This window comes from Coccinella septempunctata, chromosome 3 (genome assembly GCF_907165205.1).
Source record: "Coccinella septempunctata chromosome 3, icCocSept1.1, whole genome shotgun sequence".
Classification (NCBI taxonomy): domain Eukaryota; kingdom Metazoa; phylum Arthropoda; class Insecta; order Coleoptera; family Coccinellidae; genus Coccinella; species Coccinella septempunctata.
The window spans coordinates 38665694-38687804 of NC_058191.1; the positions used below are offsets into that span (position 1 = coordinate 38665694).

At 38.2% G+C, this 22111-nt stretch overlaps 3 protein-coding genes and 1 non-coding gene across 6 annotated transcripts in view; 3 read left to right on the top strand and 1 right to left on the bottom strand.

Annotated features, from left to right (window-relative positions):
* LOC123309374 (actin-histidine N-methyltransferase) overlaps window positions 1-7795 on the top strand; it is a 32824-nt gene extending 25029 nt beyond the window's left edge. The window contains exons 1-6 of one of the 3 annotated variants that reach the window (XM_044892459.1): window positions 6029-6048; window positions 6090-6122; window positions 6243-6357; window positions 6779-6906; window positions 7082-7281; window positions 7455-7795. In XM_044892459.1, the coding sequence (XP_044748394.1) occupies window positions 6044-6048; window positions 6090-6122; window positions 6243-6357; window positions 6779-6906; window positions 7082-7281; window positions 7455-7732 (759 nt within the window). In that variant the 5' untranslated portion in view covers window positions 6029-6043 and the 3' untranslated portion in view covers window positions 7733-7795. The other 2 variants (XM_044892461.1, XM_044892458.1) reach the window with 2 other exon arrangements.
* Window positions 7796-8481: 686 nt separating this feature from the next.
* LOC123309546 (mitochondrial import inner membrane translocase subunit Tim9) lies at window positions 8482-9304 on the bottom strand. The gene is made up of 3 exons (XM_044892709.1): window positions 9133-9304; window positions 8972-9067; window positions 8482-8918 (listed from the first exon to the last, which is right to left on the bottom strand). Exons 1-3 carry the CDS (start codon window positions 9193-9195, stop codon window positions 8778-8780), a joined length of 300 nt encoding a protein of 99 aa, XP_044748644.1. The 5' UTR covers window positions 9196-9304; the 3' UTR covers window positions 8482-8777.
* A 254-nt stretch (window positions 9305-9558) lies between these two features.
* On the top strand, window positions 9559-10838 carry LOC123309678. Its single transcript, XM_044892895.1, has 3 exons — window positions 9559-9701; window positions 9754-10633; window positions 10810-10838. The coding sequence occupies exons 2-3, from the start codon at window positions 9859-9861 to the stop codon at window positions 10815-10817; spliced, it is 783 nt and encodes a 260-aa protein (XP_044748830.1). The 5' UTR covers window positions 9559-9701; window positions 9754-9858; the 3' UTR covers window positions 10818-10838.
* Window positions 10839-14621: 3783 nt separating this feature from the next.
* Trnat-cgu lies at window positions 14622-14693 on the top strand. Its single transcript has one exon. It is a non-coding gene; the product is annotated as a tRNA-Thr (tRNA).
* Window positions 14694-22111: the final 7418 nt, after the last annotated feature.

A 22111-nucleotide genomic window follows, 5' to 3' on the forward strand; every position in this document is an offset into this window, starting at 1 on the left:
CCAAACAGTTGATGCTTCAATATAGAATTGCGCTCCAGAGAGCTCTTCGAAGTCAACTCGAAAATGAAAAGTGGAAAAACAAAAAAAATTATTTTCTCCTAAACAGGGCCAGATATTTGAAATTTTGGTATGGAAATATAGGTTTTCGAACACGCTGAATCTATTGCGAGCACTTTCAAGAGCCTATCTCCCTTCGTTTAGATTTTCATCTCCGAAATGGCATTTTTTCAAAAATTGCAATTTTCAATCTGCGATATCTCCTGTTATATTCGTCTGATCCAATTGGGATTTCCGGTTATGTAATCAGCTTCGCCTAGGCTTCCACCCTAGTACAAAAACTCGATTTCGAAAATCTCAATTTTTTGGGTCAAAAATGAGCAAGGGGTTAGACCCCCCCTAAAATGACCTATTTGCTACTCTGTCTGAAAATCAGGATGTTCCATTACTATCCTAGGATATGGAGTGCATAGAATTTGTTCCGAAGATTCTGGAAAACCAAACAATTCTCAATAGAGAATTGCGCTCCAGAGAGCTCTTCGAAGTCAACTCGAAAATGAAAAGTGGAAAAACAAAAAAAATTATTTTCTCCTAAACAGGGCCAGATATTTGAAATTTTGGTATGAAAATATAGGTTTTCGAACACGCTGAATCTATTGCGAGCACTTTCAAGAGCCTATCTCCCTTCGTTTAGATTTTCATCTCCGAAATGGCATTTTTTCAAAAATTGCAATTTTCAATCTGCGATATCTCCTGTTATATTCGTCTGATCCAATTGGGATTTCCGGTTATGTAATCAGCTTTGCCTAGGCTTCCACCCTAGTACAAAAACTCGATTTCGAAAATCTCAATTTTTTGGGTCAAAAATGAGCAAGGGGTTAGACCCCCCTAAAATGACCTATTTGCTACTCTGTCTGAAAATCAGGATGTTCCATTACTATCCTAGGATATGGAGTGTATAGAATTTGTTCCGAAGATTCTGGAAAACCAAACAGTTGATGCTTCAATATAGAATTGCGCTCCAGAGAGCTCTTCGAAGTCAAGTCGAAAATGAAAAGTGGAAAAACAAAAAATATTATTTTCTCCTAAACAGGGCCAGATATTTGAAATTTTGGTATGAAAATATAGGTTTTCGAACACGCTGAATCTATTGCGAGCACTTTCAAGAGCCTATCTCCCTTCGTTTAGATTTTCATCTCCGAAATGGCATTTTTTCAAAAATTGCAATTTTCAATCTGCGATATCTCCTGTTATATTCGTCTGATCCAATTGGGGTTTCCGGTTATGTAATCAGCTTTGCCTAGGCTTTCACCCTAGTACAAAAACTCGATTTCGAAAATCTCAATTTTTTGGGTCAAAAATGAGCAAGGGGTTAGACCCCCCTAAAATGACCTATTTGCTACTCTGTCTGAAAATCAGGATGTTCCATTACTATCGTAGGATATGGAGTGCATAGAATTTGTTCCGATGATTCTGGAAAACCAAACAGTTGATGCTTCAATATAGAATTGCGCTCCAGAGAGCTCTTCGAAGTCAAGTCGAAAATGAAAAGTGGAAAAACAAAAAATATTATTTTCTCCTAAACAGGGCCAGATATTTGAAATTTTGGTATGAAAATATAGGTTTTCGAACACGCTGAATCTATTGCGAGCACTTTCAAGAGCCTATCTCCCTTCGTTTAGATTTTCATCTCCGAAATGGCATTTTTTCAAAAATTGCAATTTTCAATCTGCGATATCTCCTGATATATTCGTCTGATCCAATTGGGATTTCCGGTTATGTAATCAGCTTTGCCTAGGCTTCCAACCTAGTACAAAAACTCGATTTCGAAAATCTCGATTTTTTGGGTCAAAAATGAGCAAGGGGTTAGACCCCCCTAAAATGACCTATTTGCTACTCTGTCTGAATATCAGGATGTTCCATTACTATCCTAGGATATGGAGTGCGTAGAATTTGTTCCGAATATTCTGGAAAACCGAACAGTTGATGCTTCAATAGAGAATTGCGCTCCAGAGTGCTCTTCGAAGTCAACTCGAAAATGAAAAGTGGGAAAACAAAAAAAATTATTTTCTCTCAAACTGGGCCAGATATTTGGAATTTTGGTATGAAAATGTAGGTTTTTGACCACGCTGAATCTATTGCGAGCACTTTCAAGAGCCTATCTCCCTTCGTTGAGATTTTCATCTAGGAAAGGGCATTTTTCAATAACTGCGAATTTCACTTGAGAATTCGTCAAGACCGAACGGTTGTGCCGAAATGGATCAACTTCTCAGATTTATTACTAGAAGAATTGCTCTTTCAGTATGTGTATCACATTTATATCTACGATGATTTTCCTGGAAGATAGGCGACTCGAAAGTTAACCTTCGAGAAATTCTCAAAAAGTTGGGGTCAGTTGAAAATTGAAAAACGGTTACACCGAAGTAGATGAAATTTCGAGAGAGTTGCTCTTCTGGAATATCTATAACATTCAGATCCACTATGATTTTCTGTTAGATACGCATGTCGGAAGTTGACCTTCGAAAAATTCCCAAAAAGATGGGGTCAGTTGAAAATTTTCTAATATCCAGCGGTTGCACTGAGTTGGAGACTGAGCTGGTTTTGGTAGGGTTTAAGCTAGTGGCTTGTCGGGGGCTGAAGTTTTCTTTTGGATGAATAGATTTTTTGGCTACAGATTATTCAAAAAAGACTTCTCGAGGTTTCTTTTCAGTAACGCACGAAAAACTGGAAGTTGAAGAATGGATTGTGGATCTGAAACATTCACCTCATTTCCTCAATAAGATCTGTAACACATCGGATAATGGCGATACTTAGAATTCATCAGTTTCCTTCGCTTTTTCTACAAATAGAAGAGAGAACTATCCGACTATTTCCTTCCACATCGTATATCACACACTAATAGCGATTTTTTCGTTTCCTTCGATCTCCAATACTAGAAACTATTCAGCTATCAAGGTCGAGTATGGCCTACAAATCCAGACGGTTGGAGTATGCCATCGGTCATCGGAGATCTTATGGATGTGGATTCAATAGTTGGTCGATGCTTCTGCTACTTTCTCTACGCGTATGGGTTTGGCGTTAAACGAGGATTTGCTGTCTGGCAACGAAGGATCTACTTCAATTCAGCGGGTAATCCTTTTATGGATGGTTAGGTTGTTAAGTGTGGTACACCGATTGTAGAGAATTCATGCGGATCATAATTATTGGGTTCCACTATCGTACACTGCGCAAAAAAATTAACGCACATTATGGAAATCTCAAATTTATTCTACAACTGAAGGTGTTCTCAATGATAATTATTTTTATCAGAATTATGCATGTATATGTTATCCACTTTCAACGGTTTTCTTCAATACAGATGTTTTTTTTCCCAGCAGGAATAAAAAAAGATGATATTATCAGATTTTGAATGTATTGGCTCCATTCTAAAATCAGTTGTTCTCGATCAATTCTAGTGATCAATAGTTTTTCTTTCGTTTGATTTTCTACACTCGATCGCTATGCAACGCGAAACACGCAATGTGACCCAAGAGGAATGTGCCCAAGCGGTAGTTTTGCGAGAAGAAGGGTGGTCATACACAAGAATTGCAGGAAGGTTTGGAGTTTCCCATACAAGTGTGTCCAGAATGTTGCAGCGATTCTGAGAGACAGGTATGAATGTCCGAAGACCAGGACAGGGTAGACCACGGGTAACAACTGCCATTCAAGAACGTTACTTGAGAGTTTCTTCGTTGAGACAACGGTTTGCAACCGCTCGCCTCCTTCAAATTCAGCTTGAGCAAACTGATGAGGTGCAAATTAGCACTCAGACAATAAGAAATCGCCTCAAGGAATATGATTTAAGGACTCTTAATGACTTAGGAATCCAACTCGGAGAAATCTGGGAAGAATTCGATCAGAACATTTTAAGATCACTCATTTTGAGTATGAACCGTCGTTGCTGAGCTGTAATTAACGCAAGGGGTGGAAATACCAAGTATTAAATCACTTATCAGCATTTCAGTATTTTGAAAATTGTTCATTTCTCTTCTTTCACATAAGATTCGGTGAAATCCTGAATTTTTCTTCCATTTAATGTGTCTTGTCCCGTTCAAAACCTTCCCGAGAGAACATAAAAAATAAGTTATAAAGTCAATGTAGAGTTAAGTTTCATTAAAATTGAGATTTTCAGAATGTGCGTTAATTTTTTTGCGCAGTGTAATATAGAGTGCGAATAAAATTTTCCATGTGTGAGTTGACACTTCAGGAAAATTGCAAGAGGTTCTTGTTCCGAAAACTTAAATTTTTCGTGAAGAAAAACTATCTTGATATTATCGCTCATTTTGCTAACATAAAATATGTCATTTTGACAGCAGTGAACGTTTTATTCTGTTATCTGTGCGTTTTATTTCCCATTTCGGTAGATCTGATGGGTAATTAATAAGCGAAGAAAACTGGTTGTATACTGACGTCCGTTTATATTGCCGAATAGAGAAATATTGGTTTTGGAAATCTTCAATCTTGCTTTCACTACATAATTGTTATTTTCTCCGCCGCACCTAGGGATTCTTTTGTTAACTCGATGCAGCTTACAAGATTAGCGATGTACACCTTCTTAAAGTTTATAGTTAGATTTTGGAAAAAATTTTACGCTTTTAACATTTTTTTGAAACTTACAATAATCTTGTCCAGTCCCACGAAATCACCAGGAAATCACCTGCCATTCGAGAACTCTGGTTGAAGAAAATATAATCATGAATCATTAAATTTCTTCTGGTAGCAATAACTCTGAATTTTCATTCAATATCGATTGATAATCTGTCACGTAATAGTTATTAGGATTTTTCAAATAGGTTGGTATAACAAACAGTAGAAAACGTACAATTATCGATTTCTATAAGCGATAGTTTCTTGAAAACGACACGATTGTCAGGCTCTACCGATCCGTAAGAAATCATGACCACATTATAATTTATTGTCTACGATTTAGCGTCCATACAACACCTAAGGTCACCAATACCCATTCAACGAATGTTGTTCATTACTACGCAGATTTTTGACACATAACTTTCCTTCTTGGGACAAAAGTCATTCCATCGATAAGAGTATCGACGAAATTTATAGGTATAGGGTCTTTCTGGCGGACACCCTGTACATGCATGACTGCCAGAGTCTACTTAACGTATATCAAATACTGGAACTCTTTGATAAACACGTAACAACTGCATTGCCCCATAACGAATTCCTATCTATAATAATAATTGATACTTCACTTTCTTCACACTGAATAAACCCCAAACAATAATGAAATGTACTCAGGTGTAACGTGAAAGCAAATTCTAGTAATAAACACTTTGGATGAATTGGTATGAAGTTACGTAGTATGTTTTGGAACATATCCAGTCAGTTGGGTATTTATTGAATAATTGTTGTGCATATTCAATAATGTGGTTAGTTACAGAATACAGACGGCAAGGCGACAGAAAAAATCATTCACTGCAAAACAGAACTAAGTGCCTTTATTCAAGTGAAAACACAAAAGCATGTCACCATAGTCAAAATATGTGTCACCCAGGTCAGTGAGTCTTTGATCTTATTTAAATTGGTTGCCAAAAATTGTTCATGTCTTCGAATTTCGATCCGGGTGATTGGAAAAAATTGAAGATGAACCAATGAAAACGAATAAATTGTGATCAGTATGTTCTTGTCGTGGACGCAAGTCTTCGTGTAAAATTCGCGTGGTTTTTCAGACGAGTAAAGACCGTAAATGTCCGTTGAATATCTAATAATCATTATGTGAAAGTAAAATTCAATTTCGAATACCAGCATTTTAATTCGTGTTGCATCTGTCGCCCATATGGTAAATATTCCGTTTCTTTCTCCATCAAATGTACTTCTTATTTCAAATTTCGCGTGCGTCTATTCTGGAATTGAATCCTCAGGTTTACGTGCCTTAAATTATTGTTCATTTGGGTTCATTATTTTATGAGAGAACTAAGGGTTATGCAGCATTACTAGAAGTACTCATACCTGAGAGTGAGTTTATGCAGAGTTACTAAGAAGAGTTATGTGTTTGCAATCTGCCCATGAGATTGGTCATAGTTCTTAGTTACTTTGCATAAACTCACCAATGCCTATCTACTTAGGTATTAGTTCTAGCAACTCTTCATGAACACACCCTAAGGTACACAGATTTTCAGAAAACTGGTGTTCATTATTATGTCCATTTTTAAATACAAATCAATGATAGAAGACTTTTTTTTCAGCTGGGCTGTGTCCACCGTTATGACACGTCAAAATTTCATACCTTCCGACGATAATGAGACTAAAGTAGCCGCACTTATACCTCTTTGGGATTTATGCAACCATACAAATGGAATGGTGAGTTATCGTTTTAACGACAGTGTTTAATTTTAATATTCAACCATCATTACTGGGAAAAGTATTCGATGTAATCGAATATTTGCATTATTTGCCTTATAAACAGATCGGGAGAAAGTTTCAATTAAATCTCGAACTGACAATAACGTCTGTGTGTAGATGAAGTAATGTTCCGTAGTCGTCGCTTTGCAAATGTTGTGATATTTTTTTTGATAATTAAATTTATGATATTCCCGTGATTTCCTGTGAACAGTCATATAAATTATGATTGCATCAACAGTTTTTATGAATGTTTATTCGAAAGTTATCGTAAGCCAATCAATACCTACAGGTGAATCTACTCATTTACCAGTTCTCATTTGATCCACAATTTTTTTTCCTCTGCCACATCAAAAAAATTATTTAATCCTTTTTTTATCAGATATCCACAGATTTCAATCCTGAATTGAGCAGAAGCGAATGTTTGGCCCTCACAGACTTCAAAAAAGGCGAACAATTATTTATTTTTTATGGTCCAAGAACGAATGCTGAGTTCTTTATCCATAATGGGTAAGTTGACCACAATTTGGTCCTTATTTCTTTAGCGCAAGCGGAATTTCCACATTGGATTTTTTTAGTGAATTATACTCAAAAAATACAATATGCACCAATAAATTAGTTAATTTATTAGTATACTTAGATGCTCCTTCAATAAATCCTGTAGACCCTCATGTTTTTTTTTCAGGTTTATTCCCTCAGGAAACGTATATGATTCCTACCCTATAAAGCTTGGTATCAGCAAATGTGATCCGCTGAAAGAAAAAAGGATTTTACTTTTGCGAAAATTAGGTCTGGAGAATACACAGGAATTCAAATTAAGGATTGGAGAGAATCCTATTGATGGGAAACTTCTGGCGTTTTTGAGGATATTCAATATGAGTCAAGGTAATTATGATTTATTTATGCAAGTCTCATTAATTATCAAAGTAAAGTTGATGAAAGTTAATACGTAGGTTAACAATTTCATATCGAATTAATTTCAGGAAAATTCGAGATTATTTTGTGATTTACTCGTTAAACAACTTATTAGATAGTATTAGATAAGTGCTTTTTTTCAGATCAGCTAGATCATTGGGTTGAAAGCAACAGGTCTGGAGATCTGGAGTTTATCGAATGCGCACTGGACGTGTCTCTAGAGAAGAAATCTTGGTGTTTCTTACAAACCAGACTGAAATTGATGTTAGCAACTTATCAGACTACGCTAGAAGAGGATAAAAAACTCCTGGAGGAAAACAAATCGTCATCGAATACGGTATTGGCTGTGAAAATGAGAGCGTCAGAAAAGGAAATAATTTGGAACACCCTCAATTGGCTAGAACAGCACGTGCAGCAATGAAGTGAAAGAGGTGAATCCATGATCATTTTGAAAGATGTACAAATGTCGATTCCTATGAATTTTATGCGCATCACATTAATAATTTACTGGAAACGACTGATTTGATCTTGTTTTTGTTTCAAATTGCCTAATAGTTACCTCAGTGTATGCCATATTTAGCAAATACCTCATTTCTGGAACGTATGACTACTTACTCCATACTTATATTATAATTTATTGCTTTATAGATGTTGAAAAATTCCCCATTATCACTTTCATGACTCACAGGGGGGAAGCAAGCTTATGAAAAAAGTTAGAAAATAAATTGCGTATCTCTGATGTGATAGTGGAGCTTAAAATTTATTTTCTTCCATTTCCAAAGTCCCAACTGTTCACAAAAAATTACAGGTTAATGAGAAATCTGTTCTAAAATAATTTCTAGCTTCTGCTATTGACTTTGGTTATTTTCTCTTGTTGGATTTCATGAAATAGATCTGAGGTTGTGCATTGACTTTCTGAGAAATAAATAGTTCCATACAAGCCTTCGTCTGTCTTCTTTTTAAATATAATAAATAGTGTATATGTAGCTCCAAAACTACCTCACATAGCTATAGAGAATGCTACATGGAATTGGAAAATGTAGGTTCAATTCTCTCTGAAATTTTCTGTTTCATTCGACAATTTTCGTCAACGAATCCATCAGCTATAGGCTCAGAAGACCCTTTTCGAATTTTACCTGATATCCTATCATTATAAAGAGAAACTGGATATGCAACATACAACAATGAGAATCTTTATTTCCTATGACACATTGCATTGTATTGTTCTTTTTACACCATACTGGAACTAAATTTAACTAACAATTAAAGTTATTAGTATATGAACACAATAACAGAAGTACATCATGAAATACTCTCGAAAGTTGAAATGCTGAGTAGAATGTAACCTCCAAATGAACAAATTGATAGCTAATATCACACTTTGAAATCTCAACAAATCAACCCATCATGTGAGCAACTATCATTAGTTCATTCTACTCCTCTAGCGAAGAAACTATTTATTCATACTACGATCCGCTTATTTGTCCAAGTTTTTGTGCTGCTGCCATGGCATTTTCATTGGCTAGCATTTGGAATTCCTGGAATCTTTGGGAAATTCTTTGATTAACTTTCAGAAATTTTTCTAAACAGTTGAGAGCACATCGGTCCTGAAACAAATTATTTTCAATTATCTCTGTATTCGTCAGGAACTGTCACTCACTTCCTTGTTTTTAATAGTTCTGCTGGTGAAATCCGATATACAATCGTTGAAACAAAGTTCGGATAGTTTGTTGTACGATATCAGGAAGTCTTTGAACTGAAATAAGGAGAAATTGTGAAATTAATATTATCCATTGTAGTTGTCCATAATTTTGAAAGTACCGTTTTTATTTGTTCGGGGTCAACATTTTCCAACCCTCCACCAGCTGGTAAAGGGACACTCATGACTGAAAAGTATTTATAATTACAAAATCTTGATGTTCAAATCGATAAATTTTCGAATCACATTAAACAAAAAGTCAGGTTATGAGTTTCTGATAGTGAGGTTATGATCCTATGACCACAGAAGAGTAAAAGTTTGAAACATTGAACTCCAAAAAGATCTTCAAAGATCTGAGAGAATGCAACATTTTTTGCATTCGTGCTGCTCATCGACGGTATTATTTTTTATTGAATCTGAAAGACTGGTGGAAATAGCGTACTGCATAACTAAAAGAATAAGGATATATTATTTATTATTTTCATAAATTACACAATAATGCAGTGTTCTGTGATTGCAACTTCAACTTTGAAGTAGTGATGGATAGATGTCATTAGTGGTGTCATTTAAAGAATATGTCCAAATTTCAGTGAATTTGATTTTTAAAGTCCCTTCATCTTCTCATTTTCTTGAAAGTCTTAATGTTAATGATGATATAAAAACACAATATGCATATTAAATGCAGCATTAAGTAATTACTTGTGAAATTAGTTTTCCTATTATGTTGATCAATCTTGTTCTAGTTCAGCCAATTCCTTCAATACAAACAAATGTAGTTTATGAGGCGACAGAAGGGTGTTTTTTATTTTGAAAAGAGCTTTATACCAATTGCAGGAATTGTTTAGAGAATGTACAATGCCAGAAAAAATCCGAAATCAGCGAAAAATTCTAGAGGCAATGACACATGTAATTCAAAATATATGTTGAACTGCTCATGTCCAACTAAGTTTCAATTCAAAAACGACCAATCCAGGTGCGACGATAAAACTTATAAGAACAATAACTTTTGGGTAAAAACAGCTGAAGAGAGTGAGAAATTTCTGCAAAGTGAATTGGAAAAGTATGGGTTAACCCCCAGAACAAAAAAAGCTACTGATACCAATCATTACAATTCCTCAGTACATAGTGGTAGGGTAGACATAAATTTCAGGAGTGTACCAGATAACAGAGTTATAAAAGTGAATATCAAAGAAATTCCGTGTCGAAATAAGTACAAATCAAAGACTGAACCAAACTTGACAACCGATAGATATGTTGAAGATCTGAAAAAAGAGATCAAATCGAAAAAAAAAGATATTCCTTCATTACCTGATAGATACAAAAAAAAGTATGTAAGGTCCTTAAAAGATGAGCTCCTCCTCAACAAACTCGCAACACGCCATGATAGCAGGAAGCATGTCGAAGGGATTAAGAGAGAGATTGAAACATACCGTGCACATCATTCTCCATTTGATCGAGCAGATGGACCATCAAACCTCAATAGTAATTATCAACCGACCAAATTCAAAATTAGTGTAAATCATAAGAACAAGAAGAGAGAGGCTCAGTCAGAGGACGGTTCAACCAGAGGACATAAAGTAAGAGAGAGGAGAGGAATGAACTCCGAAGCAGGTGATGGACATGGTATGTATCATTGCCACAAATCACATTCACGACTGGATATTTCTGTATCCCCTTTTCCTGGGCTCTTCTTAGTCATATCCATCATTAGGTATTGGAAACCTTGGATTTTTACTGAAACATTTAAGAATTGTACCGATTAATATGAATTTGAAGTTGTTTCATCTTATTTGTTTCAGATAGGTAAGTCATCATTCGGCACTTGAATTTCATTCAGCAACCTGGGAAGTTTTTTCATGAAAAGTGAATGTTTTCAGTGGTTATTAAGTTGGAAAATTACAGGTAAGTACTTTTATGGTCAATTTATTACTGTATAAGTTCAAACAATGAGTCGTATGCATAAAGAAGAGTATTTGCTTTTACTATAATACTATCTTTGTCAATTGCTTATAAGATGTATAATTTCCTTTCAATAAACTGAAGTGAAAGCATTTACTACTTCTTTATGCATATGGCCCAATAATTCATTTGGTGGTCAGGGCTTCCAAAAGTCTTACTCAGTGCTTTGTCCACAATATTGCTCCTGTAAAATTCTTTCGATCAAAATACTCCTCTTTCTCCTGTTGTTCGAATTTATGTAAAAAATCTTCAAATCGAGGGAATCTGTATAAGCGAGATCAGCTATTATCATTATCACAATATCCATTCAAAGCCTCGGACTTTCTCAAATTGGTGTTTGAAAAAGGTTGAAGCAGATCCCGAATTTCATAAAAAAATCATCTTCAGCTTAGTAGCTTTCTTAATGAGCAAAATATGCGCTACTGGTCTACTGAAAATCCACGTGTGATTAATGAGGTATCATTACATTCATAAAAACTGATCGTTTGATGTGGTTCTCATGCTGGAGGCGTTGGTGATAAGCCATGACAATCAATGTAGATCGTTATAGGCACATGCTGGAAGAGTTTTTGTTCACCCAAACCGTAAAAAAAAACAATCACAATATGAACATGATCTTCATTGCTTCTAGATTGACTTAATACTTAAAACTTCTTGACAAAATTATGTATAAACACTCAAGGATTATAATCCACGAATGTTGCAGCTTTATGGGCCGGTTAACGCAGTCATCGCTGTCTGCCAAGATTGACTCCTTCCTTAGGTCTCAGTTTTTGGGAGGCTTGCTTAAAGGTATATGAACCCACTCTTTGGCTCGTGTGGTAATTCGCATAAAACCTTTTGATCTAAAACTCGAACTGAATCCATGGATTAGAAACGATGAATCTAAGCGTCAAATTTGCTTTCGTTTCGGTTGAAAAAAATGGTGTATTCAAATCAGGATCAAAAGTCTTTTATATACCGATATATTTATTCGGCTTCAGATGGTTCGTAGAAAGGAATATATTGTCTATTATTGTTTGGCTCGTATCATCGCCGAGGGAATTCTTTTATCCCTCTTCATCGATTTTTGCCACGTGTCATGATGGTTCCTCGGATGGTTTCAAGGAGTCCATTCATAGGCAAATCTCTGACGGTATAATAGCCCCTTGCCGCACAGATATCCAGAGGTGATCACGTGTTATTTCGCCCGTTCTATTACGGGGCTCAACACGGCCGTCAGTGAGGTTCGAAAACAAAACAAAGTCGCTTCTGGCCCCAAACACGACAAAAACTCCTCGGTTAACAAGTCAGAGGCAGCTGCCATGTGCGTAACCGAGGATACGCACACTTCTTTCTTTTCTTACGACATCTGCCTGCCGGAGGAAACATCTACGTAGGGTGGAATTGTAAAGGTGCTGCCCACGGTTGCACAATGAGGAAAGACGTTGAAGACGACGAACGAACAAGGTGTACTTCTTCGCCATTTACGGGGGGAAGTCTGGGTATCTTGCACGTGTCTTACGTTGTCTGTCCTTCTGTATTGTTTGCCGATAATATTATTACTGTGGTTGGCGAAGGGGATACTATTTTTAACACTTTCAATTACCTTCTACAGATAGGCTCGTTAACGAGTGCTGGTATATTTAGATTTCCTTTCACCTCGTCCAGACGGCACAGGATATGTATCGAATATTTGTCGATTATAGGAACGTGGTTCTGGTTCTGGTTCATCGTGAAGAAAGTTTGATAATTTTTTTCCCGTGTGTGGTCGAAATGCACGCTCCAATGATTTTCTCTTCTGTCTGTATAACGTTTTCAACAAAGTCTTATTGTTCTTACATTCAAAAATCGTAGTTTTCTTTAGTCAGGACAAGTTTTATCCGATGGCGATGTCAACAGAGTCCTGGGCATGTTTCAGGCTGGCTGTAAACAAGTGCAAGTGGCCAAAGAGTGTTAGCCAAAGAGTGATATCACACTTATTCTCATTCCCTGCAACTATACGAGGATGTATTGATATCTAGTTAGCCTAGATCAGTTCCATGCATAAAAAATATTGCATTACCATAGCAACCAACAATAACTCATTAGAAGTGTCAGTGTGAAGTTTAAAGTCAAAAAAGTAAACCGGAGTTACGCAATAAATTAAAAGAAAGAAGACGTCCACCGAAATTGTGGAAATCGAAAATTGGAGTAACGAGCCATCATCAAGTACCTGTATTTAAAAGGGTTAAGAGGTAAGCAGATTTACGAAGATTTGCTTAATACCCTTGGTGATCAATGTCCTTCGTATGCGACCATGAAAAATTGGACTGCAAGTGTCAAAAGAGGTAAATTTTCCATTGAAGGTGATGACCGACCGGGAAGGCTAGTTTCTGTGTCAGTCCCGAAAATATCGATGCAGTTCATGACATGATTTTATCAGACCGTCGAATTGGGCTAAAACGGATATATGAAGCACTGAATATTTCATACGAACGCGTTCATCATGTAGTTCACGTCAATTTGGACATGGGAAAAATTGCTGCAAAATGGATCCCCAAATGTTATATTGATCAAAAGCGTGCAAGGGTAGAAGCATTGAGTTCGATCTTTGCTCGATCTTATACGATCCAGAAACAGAGCAACAATCGATGGAATGGCGACACTGTGGTTCTCCAAGACCTAGGAAGTTTCGTGTCCAAAATTCTGCTGGAAAAGTTCTTGCTTCAGTTTTTTGGAATTGCCATGGAGTAATAATGATTGATTCTTTGGATATGGGTAGAACAATAACCGGAGATTACTATTCGACACTACTCATGACTCTACGAAAAAAATTAAAGAGAAAAGACGCGGAAAGCTATCCAAAGGTGTTTTGTTTTCGCAGGACAACGGCCCTGCATACAAAACTCATTGTTCCATGCAAAAAAACTCCTGATTTAGGGTTTGAATTACTAGAATACCCCCCTTATTCACCAGATTTGGCTCCACCCGACTGTCATCTCTTTCCTCAACTGAAAAAAAGTTTAAAAAGTCGTAAATTTTCTTCCAACGAGGAGGTAATAAAAGCTACGGAGGTCTGATTTGCAGAGTAAGAAGAAACATTTTTTTTGGAAAGGTCTAGAGACGTTGCAGTATCGCTGTAATAAAAATGTATCCAATTATAAGAGGAGAATATATATGTTTGGTAATAAAATATTTGGACATTGGAATTTTGTTTGGTTCTATAGTTGGATGAGAATTTTTCAATATATCCTCGTAGCTTTTCATCAAAGAACCAGGTCTTTTCACTGAAAAAACGAAACATGCTTTACCATTGAACTGAATTGGCATTGCTGCTGAAGAACAATATGAGCATCATTTTCCTTTATAGAATTAACGAATAAAGTGTGTTCTATGTGGTTTCCTTACGATTTTGAGGATTATAATCACTTTTTTTCGCAAATGTTTCAAAAAAGTCACCAATTTGATGGTGAATTTTCAAAATAAAACGAACACTGGATCTTGCAAAGCACTGAAGTAAAGAATTCAGTAATTCAAAGTCTATTGCAACAATCAGAAATGTTGGTTAAAAAGTCACTATCATGGTTAAAATAGTGTATATTAATAGCACATCGAAGTTAATAGAGCTAGAATATTCGTTTATAATAACACTAAATTGATATAGAGGTAAGGCAACACTCCCTATCAACAAGCCTCTTTAGCTCAGTGGTAGAGCACTGGTCTCGTAAACCAGGGGTCGTGAGTTCAAACCTCACAGGAGGCAGATCTAACTTTTTTCCACCACGCGCTTCCTTTCAAGTTGCATTTATTGATTTCCTCTTTAATAAGGATCTTTTGGTGTAAACGAGCTCGCTGGAATCATGTACAACCAGCCCTTGATGCTCACTTTTTACTTAAAAACTCTGAATATACGACATTTCAACTGAAAATTGACTGCCTCGCAGGATTTTTCTGCTTTGTATCAGATTTTTTCCATATAATGGCTCTCTATCCTTGTTCTTTGAGCCGATTGTTGTGGAAAATATTTTCCGAATTGGGGCTGCATTCCAGTTTGACATTTCGTACTCCCCCATTAATCCCGCCCCTTTTTCCGATCATTAACGCTCCGCAGATCTCTGCTGGAACCGGAAATTGCGTTCGCCGAAACCGCCGAGGTCGATGACTAACAACGTTCGCTTTTCTGACCATCGAAAGAGACAGTCAATTGGGGGGCCTCTGCAGAGAGGGCTCGGTCTGGGCATGGCGCAATACACCGATAACGTAAAATCGATAACCCTAACGGGATTCCAGATGCCCTGTGCGGGTTCCCGATCGATCTGTCTGGGTGCACGCGGTGGCCTTTTAGGTGTGGAACGCCATCGGTTTATCCAGAAACACGGAATAAGATGAAGGTAGAGGATTGGAAAATTGAAAAAATTAAGTAGTGAAGAGTACAGACTCCTGGGATATCGACCACAGTCTGACAAGGCCTGTGCATTCTTTCGATCAGACTGTTGAAGTAGCCTTGATCGATTTCTCTCCAGAAACAGACAAAATCAAGCGATTTGTACATTAATGTTTCCTCTACGAACTGATTCAGTCGAAACCGAAACACCAGAGGCGTTCAAAAGCCGCTCAATGGTTCTCTACACGGGTAGACACATCCAGAAACCGATCTTGTGTAGGGGTGGTAGCTCTTGGGCGTCTACTTCTCGGTCTATCCCGATTTTGAAACATCGAACAAAAGGCACAAGCAAATACTCGAATAAGGTAATCAATTATGCCAAATGTGATGTGGTGGGTCGGCATTCTGCAACCTATACTACACTGCGCAAAAAAATTAACGCACATTATGGAAATCTCAAATTTATTTTACAACTGAGGGTGTTCTCAATGATAATTATTTTCATCAGAATTATGCCATGCATATGTTATCCACTTTCAACGGTTTTCTTCAATACAGATGTTTTTTCCCAGCAGGAATGAAAAAAGATGATATTATCAGATTTTGAATGTATTGGCTCCATTCTGAAATCAGTTGTTCTCGATCAATTCTAGTGATCAATAGTTTTTCTTTCGTTTGATTTTCTGCACTCGATCGCTATGCAACGCGAAACACGCAATTTGACCCAAGAGGAATGTGCCCAAGCGGTAGTTTTGCGGGAAGAAGGGTGGACATACACGAGAATTGCAGAAAGGTTTGGAGTTTCCCATACAAGTGTGTCCAGAATGTTGCAGCGATTCAGGGAGACAGGTATGAATGTCCGAAGACCAGGACAGGGTAGACCACGGGTAACAACTGCCATTCAAGAACGTTACTTGAGAGTTTCTTCGTTGAGACAACGGTTTGCTACCGCTCGCCTCTTTCAAATTCAGCTTGAGCAAACTCATGAGGTGCGAATTAGCACTCAGACAATAAGAAATCGCCTCAGAGAATATGATTCAAGGCCTCGTGTCGCGGCAAGAGGCCCAGCTCTTACCCCAGCCCATCGAAGGGCGCGTTTGGATTTTGCATATCCATTGGGAAGAGGCCGATTGGGAAAGAGTTCTCTTCACAGATGAGTCTAGATTCTGCCTCTACCATTGTGATCGACGTTCCATTGTATACATCCACATGAAAGATATGCTCAGTGCAATTTCCTGAATACTACTGGTTTCGGGGGAGGATCGATTATGGTATGGGGTGGAATATCTTTGACTGCTCGCACAGACCTAGTGGTCATTGATAATTGAGCTATGAATACTGATAAGTATATAAGGAACATTCTTGAAGAGCATGTAGTGCCATTTGCCCCATACATTGGTGAAAATTTCATTTTTATGGACGATAATGCCAGACCCCATCGTGCGCGCATCGTTCAGGAGTACTTTGAAGAGGTTGAAGTCTCTCGAATGAAATGGCCAGCAAGAAGTCCAGATCTCAATCCGATTGAGCAGGTTTGGGACAACCTCAATAGTCAATAGAGTTGACTTTCATTAAAATTGAGATTTTCAGAATGTGCGTAAATTTTTTTGCGCAGTGTATTTGGCACAGCAGAACAGCGAGGGTATTGCACATCCCCACTGCAGGTATCAATGGATCGAATCTGGCAGGAAATCTGGCATTTTTTCAGCGGCGAGTTATTATTCAACGTGAAATCCGACAACGCCGCATCTTTTTCCTCTCTCGGTTAATTTAATGGAATCGTTCTGTCATCAATGGAGTTCAAGGGCTCGTGACGCATCTGAATCTTCGCCTACACCCGCGCAAGTTTGAGATTTGTACGCAACGTTATGGCTGGCGAATCTATTTTAACGCCCCACGTTGCCAAGTTTACGGGTGCACAGTTACCATAATAATAATTTTATTCGTCGTAACTAATTTGGCTTATGTCGCGATTACGAGTCGACTGTTGAGGCCGACTTCAATGTCAATAACGCAGTATTGCTAATTGCTACGTGTTCGCATTGGAGGTTTGGACGATTTTTTTCTTTACCGCAGGTCGCAACCTTGATAATCGCGAATTGGATTGAAGAAAGGAGTCTAGAATTCGGCATTATACAGGGTGAGTCTTTGACTCGTACGAATGTTTCAACAGTAGATTCTTGAGGTCACAAGAAACACTTGTTTCCTATTCCATTTTTACAGATTCGGTCCTGATAAAAAGATATAGCCATTTTAAGATTTCATAATGAGCTGTGCCACCCCTGGAGCAACAGTAATTAGCTAAATCTGTGACACTACACATCTGTGGTTCTGTGGATCTTTTAAATAGAGTTGTATTCAGCCAATGTTTCAAATTTCACAGATACAACGTTTCAAATGCGTTCAGGGCATTTACTTTCCTTTGATAGGCAACATCAAATAAGCAAATCAAACAATAGTATGAAGCAATTGGACCAGCAAGGTTAAGAGTAAACCACAGAACACGGGACGTCATAGAAAAAGAGTTGCGATAGACTGGTTTCGCTCTTATTTGAACCCTTCAGTACCAACGACCAGATAAATCAGAGTATAATATATTGGAAACCAGTTGTCAATTCATGCTTGCACTGATCATTTCCAAGAGGATTGGTGGAAGAGGGTTAATTCAATGGCCAGCACGCTGCACAAACTTGACACCTTTAGATTTTTTCCTTTGGAGATATTCAAAGTCGGTTGTGTATGAAACAGAGCCGGGGAAGTGGAAGAATTGAAAGTAAGAATACGCTCAACATGCCGAGATATTCAAATTGAAATTAAGGATGGAATGAAAAACGATTATATGTTTGTCAGAGATATTAAATGTATTACCTTTTCAAATTGTGACTCTGTATAATATCATATTCTTCGTTGAAACTCATTGTTATCCTGCTTGTTGACTTATATTTTTTTAATTATTTATTTTTGTTTGTATGTGGCAACAGTGGAAAGACTCCCACTTGATCAATATAATCAACACTTTGTTCGTGCTATTTTAGTACCTCAACCAATCACTAGGAAGTTTTCGTGTAGCAGATTGAGCCCAACATGAAGATATTTAGGCCATCTAAGACACCTGTCGGTCGTAATTAATCCTTCTTCGAGCCAGAAGGTCTGTAGTGTTCTCGTTCAAGTAACCGTTGAACGAATGAAGGATGCGGTAGAGTTGGCAGGTAGGTTTTACCGTTACATCATACTCAAAGACTAGGAATGCTACCTTAAAAACTCCGTCATCATAAGAATCGTCAGATCGAGAGGTAATAATTAATAGACACGTGGGTCTAATTGAGTGAAAAAGTTACGTTCCAGCGATTCGCCAGTCTTAATCATTTGCAGGAAGGAAATTTACGTTGTTGGAACGTAAATGACGATGCGAATTAGGTGCTGGTGGTTCAGAATTTTAAATGACGCGACGATTTGATAGGTTGAGATCCGTAAAACGCCGCAAATAATTTGAAAATCAGCATCGAAGTTGTCAAAGGTCATCGTTCAGGGTGTCGTCGAAAAGACCGTACTATCGAAGAAGAGTATTTGAGTGGATTCGGTCTTATTTTACCTCATCAGACATGAGAATGCCTGTAAGAGGTGTTGGAATAAGTATAACTTCAATATGCAGACGACTGGGCACTTATCGCTAGCAGCTCAGAGGATCTACAGATAATGTTGGATACCTTAAACATATATATGAAGCTTTAGGCCTTAGACTCAATATCGACAAAACCAAAATCCTGGTAAGTCCGCCAGAAAGCCTTCAAACAGATATCAGCCTGGAGGATGAAACTCTAGAACAGGTCGAGCAGTTCAAATAATTTGGAAGCTTCATAAATACTAGGCTAACCTAGACACAGAAATACACAACCGTATCAATTCGTCCTCATGGGCATTCTGGAAGCTAAAGGTCAGAGTGTTTCAAAATCACGACCTCAATCTGACGACCAAGACAGCTGTTTACAAAGCAGTGGTCCTCCTAACGCTTCTTTACGGACGCGAAAGCTGGACGCCCTACAGGCGACATATTAAACAGCTTGAACAACGTCATCTAAGACAGATAATGCACATCAGATGGTTCCACAAAGTTTCAAATGCAAAAGTATTGCAACGCGCGAGTTGTACAACAATTGAGACTCAAGTAACGAGGGCCCGACTCAGATGGAGCGGCCACATTCTGAGGATGCAAGACGCAAGATTCCCCAAATATAGCTGTGTATGGCGAATTCATAGAGGGAGCCCGGAAGCCAGGAGGCCAGTATAAGCGGTTTAAGGATATAACATATAACTACATCAGTTCCAAAAATCAGTTAATGCCAATCACAACTGGGAACAACTAGCGTTAGACAGGTCACAGTGGAGGTCTTTGGCACACAGTTATAATGGAGACTCGAGAAGGATACAGCGGCGGCCAGATCTGGTTGGTGACTATCCATGCCCGGAGTGTGGAAGGATCTGTATGTCACGGTTGGGTCTCTTCAGTCACAGAAGGGCACACAGTTGCAATTAGCCCTAAGAAATTATATTATATAGAAGCCTATAGGGCATTTCGGACCAGCTGACTTTGACAGAACCACCATTTTGTCTGAGGGGATCATAAGATGAAAGTTCACTCAGCGAAGTGTTGGTTGACTTCGTGTTTCTGTGATTTCTAGTGGTTCCCTACTCTTTTACCATGCCAGGGGCTTGCGCACCACCAGGCTTATGTTACTTCTGGTGGGATCGCTATTCGCGATGTAGGAAAAAACTCTTAACGCTAGTGTAGCTCAACACTAACCAAGAAAGAATGACCCGATTTTTTTTTTTTTTTTGTGTAGCAGGGGGAAATCTGCAAACAGACAAACACACCCTCTGCTGAGGGGGAACAGTGTGGGGATTCTCACTCTCTGAGCTCGAGACCCACTAAAAACCCTTAACTGCTTCTTCATAGGTTCCGGGCATTTTGCCTATTAACCAGTTGACTATTATGATTTCTGGACTCTCGCACGATCATAGTCGTGTTGATAGTTGTATGCTGCCTATAGCTTTTATAGGTTAAGCTCTTCTTTGGTTATATTTAAATCCTTAACTGATCTCTCGGTCTTCGGTGGTAGGTTCTTGACCTTCTAGCTTCTTCCGTTGGATCGTAGTCGACTAATCTTCGTAGTTCCTCATTTGGATGTTGTTTGGCTTTGTCGAATATCCTTTCCGCCTTTCTCTTCATAAATTCTGTAACTGGTTCCCATTCCAAGTCCTTGTAGATTTGTTTGTTCCTAACAAACCAGGGTACGTCCATCGCCATTCTAAGGAGTTTATTCTCAGTGGCCTGTATTCTCTTGATGTGGGTCTTGGCTGCGAAGCCCCATGCCGCCGATCCATATGTGAGTTGTGGTCGCGCAATAGTTTTAATCATCGTCAACTTGATGTTCTAATTCATATGACTTCTTCTGCCTATGAGTGGATAAAGTTTACTCATTGCGGCTTTTGTTTTATCAACAGCACATTTGATGTGGTTTTTCCATGTAAGTCCTCTGTCAAGCGTCACTCCTAGGTATGTTGCTTCATTTTTCCATTCAACCTCTTCTCCATCAACTTCAAGGTTTTCTTCCATCCTCAATCTCCTCTTTTGCAGTAATATTGCTTGAGTCTTTCTTCCATTGATTTGGATTTTCCATTTGATGCACCATTTGAGTAATTCATCTATGGCTTCCTGCAGTCTCCGGTGTATGATCTCTGGGCGTCGATGTCTGAACGCTATTCCTGTGTCATCTGCGTACAAGGTGAGCATATTTCTAGCATTCTTCGGGATATCATAAACGTATATTACGTAAAGCAGAGGTCCAAGTACCGATCCTTGAGGCACTCCCGCTTCCAATTGTCTGGTTCGAGAGGTTGCTCCATCTATCTTGACATAAAAGTTTCTATTCCTCAGATAGTTCCTTATAATCTTGCATAGCTTGGTCGAATATCCTGCTTTTTTCATCTTGTAGATTAGGCCTTCGTGCCATACTCTATCAAAAGCTCTCTCGATATCCATCAGAACTAATCCTGTGGCCTGTTTGGAGAATGACCCGAGCAGGGAAAGATCCTCTTTTATATCGCACCTGAGGGGAGTGGAAAAGGAATGTCTCCCATAACCTGAAAATTGAGGAATTCGCTCCGGTGAAAATGTTTTTACTTTGGCAAATGACTCATAAAATGAAGACCGGATCAAAAAAAATAATTCTTGTGCCAATAATTCAAGATTCTCTCAAACCAAAAACCAGACCAAAAGTTCGACGAGTTTTTTTTTTTCGGAATGCCCTCAGACTTCCGTTCGACTGTTCCATTACTCCTTCTGAATGGATGAGATTCCTTCCGAGTTATTTATATTCGACATGGTTATAGCGTTAGCCAAGTCACGCATCGCATTCACTCCCGTATTCCAGACAGGATATGCTATTCCCTGGGTTCGTCTCATAGTAGGTACTTGGCCCTGTGAATTCGGTGCATTTTATTCTGAATCTTTTCGAGATACGGGATGGGAATAGAGATGGCTCATTTCACGAGTCCCCCAACATCGACGGGAGTTTTCCAGGGAGCGTCTTAAATGCCAGCCGAATATTGCTCGAAAGACGCAAGCAAGGTTGAAGTGGACTTGCTAAAATTACAATTTTGAACGTTTCTAGAAGTTTAAGCTTATGCACAACAATGAAGTGCTAACGCCTTAATTGGCAATGAATACAATAATGAGAATTAAATTCAGATGCATACCACCCGCTGATATGAATATATCATCCGAATCGAACTAGCCA

Excerpts from the sequence above, each read along its gene's own strand:
- LOC123309546 (XM_044892709.1), bottom strand. The coding sequence starts at position 9,195 with ATGAGTGTCCCTTTACCAGCTGGTGGAGGGTTGGAAAATGTTGACCCC. Across the intron at positions 9,068-9,132 it reads ACCCCGAACAAATAAAAACG|TTCAAAGACTTCCTGATATC; the intron begins GTACTTTCAAAA and ends TCCTTATTTCAG. Across the intron at positions 8,919-8,971 it reads GAACTATTAAAAACAAGGAA|GACCGATGTGCTCTCAACTG; the intron begins GTGAGTGACAGT and ends AATTTGTTTCAG.
- LOC123309678 (XM_044892895.1), top strand. The coding sequence starts at position 9,859 with ATGTACAATGCCAGAAAAAATCCGAAATCAGCGAAAAATTCTAGAGGC.